We start from the raw sequence: 12,508 nt of genomic DNA on the forward strand, positions 1-12,508 counted from the left end.
AGAACGCGCACTAATGCATTCTAATACACGCTACTGAACAAGGTTTTAGCACAGCCAGACAGTAGATAGTTAGCCGGTGACGTTATCTCCATCGCGAAATGTATACAAATAGAGGCAACTCTAGGCCCGATCACCGGGCAAAACACGTGCCGAACGACCTCCCTCACTCAGTGGCTGCTCTCAAGTGAGCGTTAGTAATACCTCTGTAAGCACTGTAATTCACACTAAAACTAGCTAGTTATGCATAAATTCCACTGTCTTCCTTCTAGTTTCACTCTTTTTCACTCCAATCAATCAACTTGGAACCCACTTCCTTCAAAATTTCCTTTCTTTTATGTGGGAACAGGACGAGTGCTGCTTTCGAATGCGTTTCCAACGACCGGTGACTGCTGACTGAGCCGCTGTGCCGGACTAGTAGCAGCAGCTAACCGACGCCTGAGGTGAGGTTTCATCATCCCCCTAGTCACCCGCTTCCCCCAATTTACCTGGGTGGAGGGAATCACATTTCCAGCCACGTGAGTTTCATAACACCGTTGGGTCGGATGGGGACTTGAGGAGGGAGGGCACAGAACTTCGGATATAGCAACTTGTGCGATGAACCTCTATGTTGCTTCGAGGTGATCGCTCTGTTTCGTCTGCCTGGGATGGATTTTTTCTGTACGAGTGGTGCTGGCAGGATGCGGGAAAACAGTTTTTTGTGGAGCGTTGAGGGATGTAGAGGGCAAAGTTAACTTTAGGTAAAATGAGTATAACAAAACTTTGAAATTCAACATTCAGCGAACTGCTACTGAGTAACTTTCTACGATTTCACAAATTAACTTTTCTTTTTTTTTTAATTTATATGAAAGTTTGTCCCTTTGTCAAAAGAAGTAATTTTGCAAAATTCGTTCTTCCATATAAGTCTCCATGCAATTTTGGGGCTGGTTATTAGGGTGACGATAAAAAAAAAACAAGACATCAGTGATACCTCCTTGCTCGATTCTTTAGACAAAAATAAGTAACTGTGCATTTTTTTTGCCAAATCGGTTTAGGTTGAGGGGTCGCTTTTTATCGTTGCAGTTTATATGGGGAAAATCGCGAAAATGTATGGGTAAAACCATCGTTTCAGTATTTTTCTGCCAGCGCCACCTCAGTCTCATTCAAAATTGCTCAAGTGTAAGATTCTTGTAGGAAATTCAATTCCCTACAACTTTGTCAAAGGGTGCAGAACGATCCGAGTTGATCCTGATTTTTAGTGATTTTTTCTGTGTACTTTATTTTAGAAATCAGGATCTCTTGCCCCCTCCGACAAGGTTGTGGGAAATTAAATTTCCTACAAGAATCTCACACTTGGACAATTTTTGATCGAGACCTGCGCCTGTTTGTATATCAACATTTTTGTAATTGTCTGCTCGACAACTTTGTAGAACTATATTACACTCTAAAAACTAATCATATAAAGTTAGAAAAAAACATGAAATTTAAACATGAAAAATGTTCTGTAAGTTTTTTTTAAATTTTTCTTACTCTTGCTAGTGCCTTAGTTAAAGAAATAATTGTTCCAAAATGGATTATGATGCAACACACAGCTGAAAGGAACTCCAAAACTCTGTTATGCACGTCAAAATAACTCATTGTATCTTGATTATTCACCAATAAAACCAAATTGAATTGAAAATAAAAATTAAAAAAAATATTTTCTAAAAGAAAAAAATACCTTTCTGGGTTAATGTAGTTTTGAAAAGTACATTAAATTACCCTTAAAATTACATGTCTCGTAATTTTTTACAGTTGATTAATGGAAAATGGCAGAGTTTTTAACACTATTTTTTGTGTTTTTTCGATGAAAAATACGATTTTTCGTAATTTCGAGTACTCTATTGCATCGGGCGTCCAATTTTACACAAAAGTCTCTTTAACACCAAATTTCCATCTCATCACCTTTTGAGGCTGCAAATTATTGAAAAACATGTATTTTTTCGCCTGTTCAAAAATTCAAGGGGTCGTACCGCCCCTCCGTCACGAGATATCAAAAAACGGACCTCGGATCAGGGATTTTGATCCGGGACAAAAGTCCCGATTTCGTGTGAGTTGGCAGAGAATGACCCAGTGTCGTTTTAAAAACGCAATATTTTCAAAAGTAGGGCTTGATTTCTAATATTAGAATGTATTGTTTTGGAAAAGAACGAAACATTTTACAAAAGTTCATTTTTTCCGAGATATCGCGGATTAAAAAATGATTGCTTATAAAATGGCATTGATAAAATACATTTTTCACAAAATTTATACTTCAAGAGGTTGTATAGTATTTTTAATGGTTTTTGCGGTAATGTTTTCCTTCATGAAGTATTGTTAAATGCAAAAAACAACATTCTTCCACAAAAAATTCATTCTAGGTTATATATTCTTTGAATACTGTAGAGCTAAAATTCAAGCTAATTTAGAGTGGGTATTTTTTTAGTGTAACTTGTTTCTGAATTATCTTCAACCAACCTTGCAACCTTGAACGCTCGGTAGATTAGGAGTAACAAAATGAAGCAATTTTGTTGATATTTTAGGGCACGATCTCCCGAAAATAAAGAAATTAAAAAATTATGAACTCGCAAAAATTTTACTTACAATAATCATGTCATGAGAAAGATTGTTTTCTATTTCACTTTTTTGAGTCGTTGTGCTCAAAAAAGACCTCATAAATGATCTAATTAGGAATAATTCTAGATTACTTTTTCAAAAAAAAAAAAGGCAAAAAGCAATATATTTTTTTCAAGAGTGCTCAAGAAACCCCTTAAAACTTTTCTTCTAGCTTCAAATCCGTAGCGTTAGGTTTTATAACAACCAATTGAGCTCATATTTAGGATTCGAGCTCAGTGTTCACCTAAACTACCCTGTAAAGGCTCTCAACCGACTGATTTTGTTACATCCAGCTAAATAAATATATTAAAAAAACTAAAACTTGCAAAAACATCGACAATCCAGCTGATGCTCCGTTTAGCCCATTTTGTGTGATTGCGAAAGATGCGGCGTCGATCGACTCGGTCTTTGTTGGGATAAAAAGTTTTCCAGTGAAAGCGTAACGATAAGTTGGTTCTTTGATTGTGCCGTTGAAAAAAAAGTAGAACTAACTATTTTTAAACTTGGCATTTGTATGATGCTTGCAATCAACAAAGGAAAGAAAAAGAAATGTTTTTTTTTAAATTTATTGCGGATTTTTTATTCAGTTGTATAACAAAAATGTTCTTTCGGAATAATACATTGCCATTCCGTTTTTGGCAACACGTCGTAATTTTTATGTTGCCAAAACAGGGATATTGCCAAAAATTGAGAAATGTTTAAAAAATGCATCAATAAACACCGTTAACCTTTCATAACGGTTGTGATTTTAGGGAATATTTCTAAATCAGTTAATGAACAAAATAGATGATTTTTAGACTTTCAATCAAAAGATTATTCATGATTAAAGATATTATTTACTTTAAAAAAAATATTTGAGCAATAGCTAATTAAAATAAATTAAATAAAAAAAATCAAATTCAACTATTTTGAGCAGTAAAGCAACGTGACAGCCAGATGAAAGAAGAAGTTCTCCATCGTTGCATTCGAACCAACAAAAATAATCGTGAAACGTGTTTTTTTCCTTCATCAATGTTGCTCCTGCGTGACTTGCTCACGTTGCCAATTCTGTACGTTACACGTTACAAGTTTCTTCGAAATGTTGGAAATGTCACTGTGAAGGAGGAAAACAGCCGATGCATAAAACATGACAATGCGGTTAATTACTGTAGAAAGTTATTTTTCCATGCACATGCAGCTTTTTTGGGGAAGTAAACCTTAAATGTTTAAGGCCTTTCAGAAAGAATTACGTTTAATTATTTTCTTTTTCCCTCATTTCCCTCGTAAAAGAAATTACTCAATGAAAAAAACACGACCCTTAGTTGCTAAGATATTACCATGCAAAGGTTCAAAAACAGGAAAATTGATGTTTTCTAAGTCTGAAAAGATCCAAATACTCAATGTTATGTCCATTTGAAATGTTAGTTTTGATTTAAAATTTAAAAATATTGCTTTCGGAAAGATCGGAAAATTTCACGAATGTTTCATAATTTTCAAAAAAATGAATAGCAGCGAGTATTTTCAAAAACGTTACTTAAGAATGACTTTGACTTGAAAACGGTGCCCTATATCAAAAATTCACTACAGTACTTTTTTATTGCAAATTCATTTTACATCGAAAAAATAAGCTGAAAAATTGTTGCGACTCATAATTCGATTTTTTGGAAAAATCAGTATTGATGCAAAAATTTATAACTCGGTCAAAGATTTTAAGCACATTCTGGAAATTTCTGAAAAATTGGCATTTGATGTTCCCTAAGACATAATTTGTATGGAAAATTATATGGACAAAAGAATTCCTCAGGTGAGAAGGCACATTGAGGAAGATGATGAAAAAAATGGATGGATAAAATGTATGCTTCCCCCTTAAGGGTAGGCATAACATTTCCTTTCATGACTTGCTCAAGTAGTGTTTCCTATTATTTGTTACCAAATTTATATAAACATTCATACACTTTTGTAACTTTGTGCATTGTTCTGAGTTAAACAGTTGGGACACAATATTTTTCAAGGCAACAAAAATTACACAAGTTTTACAGCTCAACAATAAAACCCACTGATTATGGCAGTCTAAAATTGAGCTAAACATTTTTAATTGTATAATGACCACTGCAGATAAAGTTATAAAACCGGTGTACTTTGCACAGCCTTTAATCACTGCTGCACCTGACAACCCGTGGGCGGGATGTTGCGAAACATGGTCGAAAATAAGGCAAGTATACTCTCGACGGAATTAATGTCGAGCGTAACGATTCAAAACTCGTGGGCTCGTCCAGTTGCCGTAGTGGCACCTTTCCAAGCATGTGACCCCCCCATTGAATGGTTGTCTCGAAGTAAGTTTGTTTGCTTCCCCGCCAGGTCGAGGGATCCATTTCGTAACCAACCGGATTTGGTATCGAATGTCCTGCTACTAATAGCCCGAGGATCGCGTTACTTGCAACGTGACCGGCCGATATCTCCCTTTTGTTGTTCTCGATTGGAATTGAAACGCAGCGGTAAGGATTCTTTGTTCGAACTCAGAGTTATGGTAATCATCGATTAGAGAGTAGTTTGAAGCGCAGCACAAAGTACGCCGCGACACGGATCACCACGAAGAACCCCAGCAGAGCGGTCGCGTCGATCCAGTACTCGGCCTTGTCCATCGACATCTCCTTGAGAAACTCCTTTGGGCTGGGATAGTGGCAGCTGAAGCTTCTCGAGCACGGCATCGCTACCCGGTCGAAGCCGTACAGGGCAACAATGGCGCCCTCGAAACCGTACCGCAGATAGCTCACGTACGAGCACCACCGCAAGTACTTCGGGATGAGGTCCAAGCGGAGAAAGAACCCGCTGAACAGAATGATCGGGATGGCCGACACCGGGCCGAGAAAGACGCCCGTCTGGACGCGCAGACCGGCTCCGACCAGCAGGCCGAAACTTTGCGCGACCAGCGAGTTCAGCACGCAGATCATGGTGAACAGCGCGGCTCGCTTCAGCTCCATCGGTTGCGACGACAGGCTGTACACGATGGCCACGTACACGGTGGTGAAGAATATCTGGAACGGAACGTCCGCCGCGGTACGGGCCAGGTAGAACGATTCCAGCGAGTACCAGTAGTTAAGGTGTTCCTTCTCCAGCACGCCAAACTCCAGCGGAACTGTAAGCAATGGGCGGTATTAACCTTTCATGCAACTTGCATGCAATTTTGCGAGGTGTTTGTTTCAAAAATCGAGATGGCAGCACCAAACTTACAGGTTAGAATGGTCGGCATCATCGCGGTGAACATGGTGAACAGTAGCGTGAAGAATATACAGCCGGCGTTGTCTATAATCTTGGAGGCGTCGCGCCCGATGTCGTAGTAGAAGCATCCGATTAGCAATCCGACGACCACGTGTGATACGACCCGCATCTGTGTCAGTGCCGTGTCGCGCAGCGACGTGCGGACGGTGCGCTTCAACAGAATCCAAAACTGTCTCCACCGAGACGTGGCAAATCCCTTGGAGTGTTTCATCCTCACCGGACTGATACTCTCCATGGATTCCACCAGCGAAAGCCGCTTGGAGGTCGAGGCTTGCTCTCGCAGACTGGTGTCACCAAACCCGTTCGTATCACTCGGGGAAACTGCGTGCCCGGATGAGATCGAAGGTAGCTCAATGGTCACAAACTCGTCCGTCTGCGGATGGTCGTCGTCGCTGTCTAGCTGCAGCACAGCAATACCATTCCCGAGTGGTTCTCGTTGCTCGTACTCCTCGCACTTGCCTTCGCGAACTGCCGTCACCAGGTTGTCGATCCAATCGCCATGCTCTCCGCAGGCCACTTCCATCACTGTAACGAAAAAAGCTTCAAAGTTTTTTGCAAGTTCCGAACCCCTCCAACCTACCAAAATCAGCTGGGTTGTGAAAGCTTGGACACATCAGTCCCTGCCCCGACAGGAACGGTACCAACCCATCCACAACCCCCCGGTAGATGCACTGCCCCTCAGCTAGCATAAACAAATGATCAAACATCTCGAATATCCTCGCCGACGGCTGATGAATCGTACAGACAATGGTCCGACCCTCGCGAGCCAACGTCTTCAACAGGTGGATCAACTGCGAGCAGGTCGCACTATCCAACCCACTGGTTGGCTCATCCAAAAACATCACCGGTGGATTGTTGACCAGCTCCAGCGCGATCGAAAGCCGCTTCCGTTGACCCCCACTCAGCTCACAGCTCAAGTTATCGGCCACGTGCAGCAAGCCCAGCGTATCCACAATCTCCTCCACAATGTTTCGCTTCAGCTCGATCGGAACCTTCGCGCCCAACCGCAAACTAGCCGAGTACATCATCGCTTCCCGCACGCTCAAGTACGGCAGCAGTCGGTCATCCTGCAGAATGTAGCACGACAGTCTTCGAAACCGGTCCAACCTTCGCCTCTTCCCGTTGATGTAGATCTTCCCGACCACGTTGGACGTCCTGCAACAACATCAAACCCCTCAAAACCCAATCTCCCGCCAAAAAATGAAACAAGGAAACCCACTTGTAACCGGCCAGCACGTTCATCAGGGTGCTCTTGCCCGCCCCTGACGGGCCCATGATGGCGCTCAGCTCGCTGGCACAGAACGTGCCGCTGACGGACCGCAGGATGAGCTTGGTGTGGGTTCGGTGTAGGTGCAGGTGGCGCTTACCCTCATAGGCTCCGTACGAAAGCTTCCGGAACGCGATTTCGATTGGGAGGAGGCGCGGCAGGTGGGAGGCTGGGGTTTGCTGAAAGGGAGGGGGGGATCGAATGAGGGTTTAATGGGGACGTGTCGTTGGGGATGGTTAGATGGCAATACCGGATCTGTCGTTGATGACATTTTGTGAACTATTACTTCTTTGTTGTTAAAATTATTCGGTTAGCGTTTGAAAATGTCAATGAAATTGTTTTTCTTAGTGAATCACAGCATACTTGATCAGCAAAAAGTTTAAAGGTAAGAACAAGATTGTCCGTCAGGCCTGAACGGATCGATATGAACGATATGATTTAATCTCACCTGAGGTGAAATAAAGCTTTTCTTACTAAGGAATATAACAATACATCGACATCGACTTAGTTTATTCATAACGTCAGCACAAAAGAAAGTGAAATGATACAAAAAATCCTATGATGCAAGCAAAGTACCTATTATAAATGATATGTTTTCCAAAAGCAATTAAAAACGCATTTTTCACCGAAAGAATACTTTCAATCGTACATATTACAAATCAAACATACGTTTATCACAAACACGAGCATAGCTAGCGGTTTTGGTTTTTTAGCTTTGGTACGAGCCCGAACCCATTTGTGTGTTGGTATTTAGGTTCATCGTACAAGCGCACTTAGACACTCGTCGGCTCGTCGGTTCTCGCTCGAAGAGATTTTTTTTCAAATCTTGGACTCGAGTGAGTCGGGTACGGGTGTAAAACGAACAAAGCAGGTGCAAGGCAAAACCGAGATACAAGTGAACTGCGTCTGCAGCACGGTGCAGGGAAGCGTGCCATTCAGCTTCTATGAAAGTGACAGAGTCAGAGATAGCTCTTTCTACAACCGCACCACTACACACTCAATCGCGAGTACATTACGTAGAAATCCATTAGCGTCGCGAGCATTGAAAATCATGAAAACGATGTAAACGATAAAAAGCTTCAAGCTCTAAAAATCTTATTGGAATCCAATGTACTCTGTCAAATAAACTTACGAAATCACGGAAAAATTATGTCTACTTTTAGGCAATTTTAGGAGCACACGGGAAACAAATTGATTTTAGCCGGAGGAATATACTATGTCACAAAAGTTTTTGCATAAACATTTGACATTTATGCACAAATGGCCAGGGCAAAGGAAACCAAAAAGCTACGATATTTTACAAGCTGTAGGAAACATCGGTAGACAAGCTGCTACAAAACGAGTATATCTCTAGCCACAAAATATATGCGTCAGCATTCTCGCGTCAGTATTCGAAGCTCAACTTGACAACTTGTCGACTTGCCGACGAAGCGTCGAAAATCAATGCAGTGTGTTTTTTAGTGATTTTTCCGATGAAAATTTATGCTGAATTGTAATATTTACGAAGATGGAAATGATGTCCAGCCATAAAGTAAAACCTATACCTTTCTTTAGTAAGAAAGGCAAAAAGTAAATCGTTCTAAAAATTGATTGGGATTGCCGATAGATGTCAAATTTGTTTCAGATGGTCTGGACTATGAATGTAGAAAGAAATTTCGGATAAAATTAGATAGGAAAAATGTTGGCGAAGGTCAACTGGTGGGCTTTTACCTTTGCTTAGAAATATTTTTTCTTATAGTAGTTTAAACAAACGGCACTAACTTCAGAACCAAGTTTTGAATCTGGATGAAAATTTGGGAGGTTGTAGAGGTAGAAAAATGATTTTTTTGAGATAAATAAAAGCTATGAAAATGAAAAAAATGACCATATTTTCATTTGAAAACTGTGTAATCCGTGAAAATCTTTTCACATCCGAAAACAGATGGATATTTCTAAATTCGGCTTCAAAATGGCTCGGGTTTTCAAATGCACTTGGAACAATCAAAATCGAAAATAAGGGAGCCGAGGACTTCGCGACAAAATTCGAGGGTTGGAGATAGACGAGTTCTGTCAAGGTGAATCGACAAAGTGTCGAATATCGATGCAGTTTGATTTTTTGACGATTTTTCCGATGAAAATTCATGCTGAATCGTAATACACTCAACCCCCGGTGGTTGATCACTTTTTCGTTTGACACTTTTTCAGTTTGTACCCCGTTGGTTGGTCAAAGTCAAACTAAAAAGAGACGAACTGTCACTTTTTCATGGCGCTCACGCACACTATTAAAACAAACTTTTGTTAGTGTGTGTGAACTCCGTGTACAAAGGGTGCCAAACTAAAAAGTGACCCCGTTCGTTTGACAACAGTTGGTGTCAAACCAACGGGGTTTGACTGTATTTACGAAGATGGAAATGACGTCCAGCCATAAAGCAAAACTTATACCTGAGCAATTCTCTACGAAATCGGTCTTTTTTCTTCAATTTTAATTTTTGTATTTTTTAATCTGACTGAAACTTTTTTGGTGCCTTCGGTATGCCCAAAGAAGCCATTTTGCATCATTAGTTTGTCCATATAATTTTCCATACAAATTTGGCATCTGTCCATACAAAAATGATGTATGAAAATTCAAAAATCTGTATCTTTTGAAGGAATTTTTGATCGATTTGGTGTCTTCGGCAAAGTTGTAGGTATGGATACGGACTACACTGAAAAAAAATGATACACGGTAAAAAAAATGTGGTGATTTTTTTATTTAACTTTTTATCACTAAAACTTGATTTGCAAAAAAAAAACTATTTTTAATTTTTTTTATTTTTTGATATGTTTTAGAGGGCATAAAATGCCAACTTTTCAGAAATTTTCAGGTTGTGCAAAAAATCGTTGACCGAGTTATGAATTTTTTAATCAATACAGATTTTTTCAAAAAATCGAAATATTGGTCGCAAAAATTTTTCAACTTCATTTTTCGATGTAAAATTAAATTTGCAATCAAAAAGTACTGAAGTGAAATTTTGATAAAATGCACCGTTTTCAAGTTAAATCCATATTTAGGGGACTTTTTTAAAAATAGTCGCAGTTTTTCATTTTTTTTAAATTAGTGCACATGTTTGCACACTTTTGGAAAAAATATTTTTGAAAAGCTGAGAAAATTCTCTATATTTTGCTTCTTCGGACTTTGTTGATACGCCCTTTAGTTGCTGAGATATTGCCATGCAAAGGTTTAAAAACAGGAAAATTGATGTTTTCTAAGTCTCACCCAAACAGCCCACCATTTTTAATGTCAATATCTCAGCAACTAATGGTCCGATTTTCAATGTTAATATATGAAACATTTGTAAAATTTTTCGATCTTTTCGAAAATTTTCAAATCAAGACTAACATTTCAAGAGGGCGTTATATTGAATGTTTGGCCCTTTTGAAATGTTAGTCTTGATTTTAAAATATTGAAAATATTTTTTTCGAAAAGATCGGAAAATTTCACAAATGTTTCATATATTAACATTGAAAATCGGACCATTAGTTGCTGAGATATCGACATTAAAAAATGGTGGGCTGTTTGGGTGAGACTTAGAAAACATCCATTTTCTTGTTTTTAAACCTTTGCATGGAAATTTCTCAGCAACTAAGGGTCGTATCAACAAAGTCCGAATAAGCAAAATATAGAGAATTTTCTCAGCTTTTCAAAAATATTTTTTTCAAAACTGGGCAAACATGTGCACTAATTTAAAAAAATGAAAAACTGCGACTATTTCCAAAAAATCACTTAACCTTCCTACGGTATTGGGGTCTTTTTCGGCCTTCTTGAAAATTAAATTTGCCATAACTTTTGCTATATACATGCTAAAGCCTTGAAATTTTCTGACATTAAATTTATAGTATAAATACACATTTCACAAAACAAACAAACCTTGGACGACCCCTAGGGGAGCGTCCATAAAAAAAGTTACTTTAAAGGTATTGGGGTCCTTTTCGACCCCAAATTTTAAAAAAATGTCAAAAATCCAGTTTTTGACCGATTCCGGTTCTTTTGGTCACACATGAAAGCTTAGAACGTCCCCTTTCCGAAACCGACCTGGAAACCCGGATTTGGTCACTGTGGCCACCGGGAACCGGCTACAACCGAAACATGACCTTTTTGAGACCCCAACTTTGACGACCTGTATCTCCGGCAAATTTCAACCAATCAGGATGCTCTGGGTTGCATTGGACAGGTATTTACCTGTACTTTGACCACAAATATTAATATCAGGGCCAGGTGACCTACCGGTTCCGGAAATCCGGAACATCCGAAAAGTTCATGTTTTACTGTTTTTCACATATATGTGATACCAATACTCTCATGATAGTTGAAATTGATCCATGAAACTTACTAAAAACACAATACACGATTGCCAGAACCACTCTGGAGTGTTAGTGGCCACTTCCGGGTAACCTGGAACCGGTTCCCGGGAACCCGATGAACGGCCAATTTGACTTTTTTGGTGAAAACCCATCATGTTGCACATCAAACTCCATGAAATTGAAAGATATGTCCATCTTTGGTAATACCGTTGTTCACTTACCCATTCTGGCCAATCTGGAGCCGGTTACCGGTGGCCCCTTGGGGACACTTCCGGAATATGAGAGAAACCCTATCATCCGACATATCAAACTTCATGAAATTGAAAGATATGTCAATCTACGGTCATGCCATTGTTCCCTGATCCATTCTGGCCATTCTGTAACTGGTTCCCGGTGGCCCTTTGGGGACATTCCCGGAATATGAGAGAAACCATATCATCCGACATATCAAACTTCATAAAATTGAAAGATATGTCAATCTACGGTCATGCCGTTGCTCGCTGATCCATTCTGGCCAATCTGGAACCGGTTACCGGTGGCCCCTTGGAACACTTCCGGAATATGAGAGAAACCCTATCATCCGACATATCAAACTTCATGAAATTGAAAGATATGTCATTCTACGGTCATGCCGTTGTTCCCTGATCCATTCTGACCAATCTGGAACTGGTTCCCGGTGGCCCCTTGGGGACATTCCCGGAATATGAGAGAAACCCTATCATCCGACATATCAAGCTTCATAAAATTGAAAGATATGTCAATCAACGGTCATGCCGTTGTTCACTGACCCATCCTGGCCAATCTGGAGCCGGTTACCAGTGGTCCCTTGGGGACATTTTCGGAATATGAGACAAACCCTATCATCCGACATATCAAACTTCATGAAAATAAAAGATATGTCAATCTACGGTCATGCCATTGATCGCTTATCCATTCTGGCAATTCTAGAACTGGTTCCCGGTGGCCCCTTGGGGACATTACCGGAATATGAGAGAAACCCTATCATCTGACATATCAAACTTCATGGAATTGAAAGATATGTCAATCTACGGT

The 12,508-nt window shown here is 39.9% G+C and overlaps 1 protein-coding gene across 1 annotated transcript; it reads right to left on the reverse strand.

Moving 5' to 3' along the window:
• Positions 1–4,413: 4,413 nt before the first annotated feature.
• Positions 4,414–8,420, reverse strand: LOC120422243 (ATP-binding cassette sub-family G member 4-like). The gene is made up of 5 exons (XM_039585636.2): positions 7,386–8,420; positions 7,088–7,314; positions 6,449–7,023; positions 5,821–6,393; positions 4,414–5,725 (listed from the first exon to the last, which is right to left on the reverse strand). The coding sequence occupies exons 1-5, from the start codon at positions 7,404–7,406 to the stop codon at positions 5,121–5,123; spliced, it is 2,001 nt and encodes a 666-aa protein (XP_039441570.1). The 5' UTR covers positions 7,407–8,420; the 3' UTR covers positions 4,414–5,120.
• Positions 8,421–12,508: the final 4,088 nt, after the last annotated feature.

The sequence above is a fragment of the Culex pipiens genome, chromosome 3, assembly GCF_016801865.2.
Source record: "Culex pipiens pallens isolate TS chromosome 3, TS_CPP_V2, whole genome shotgun sequence".
Lineage (NCBI taxonomy): Eukaryota > Metazoa > Arthropoda > Insecta > Diptera > Culicidae > Culex > Culex pipiens.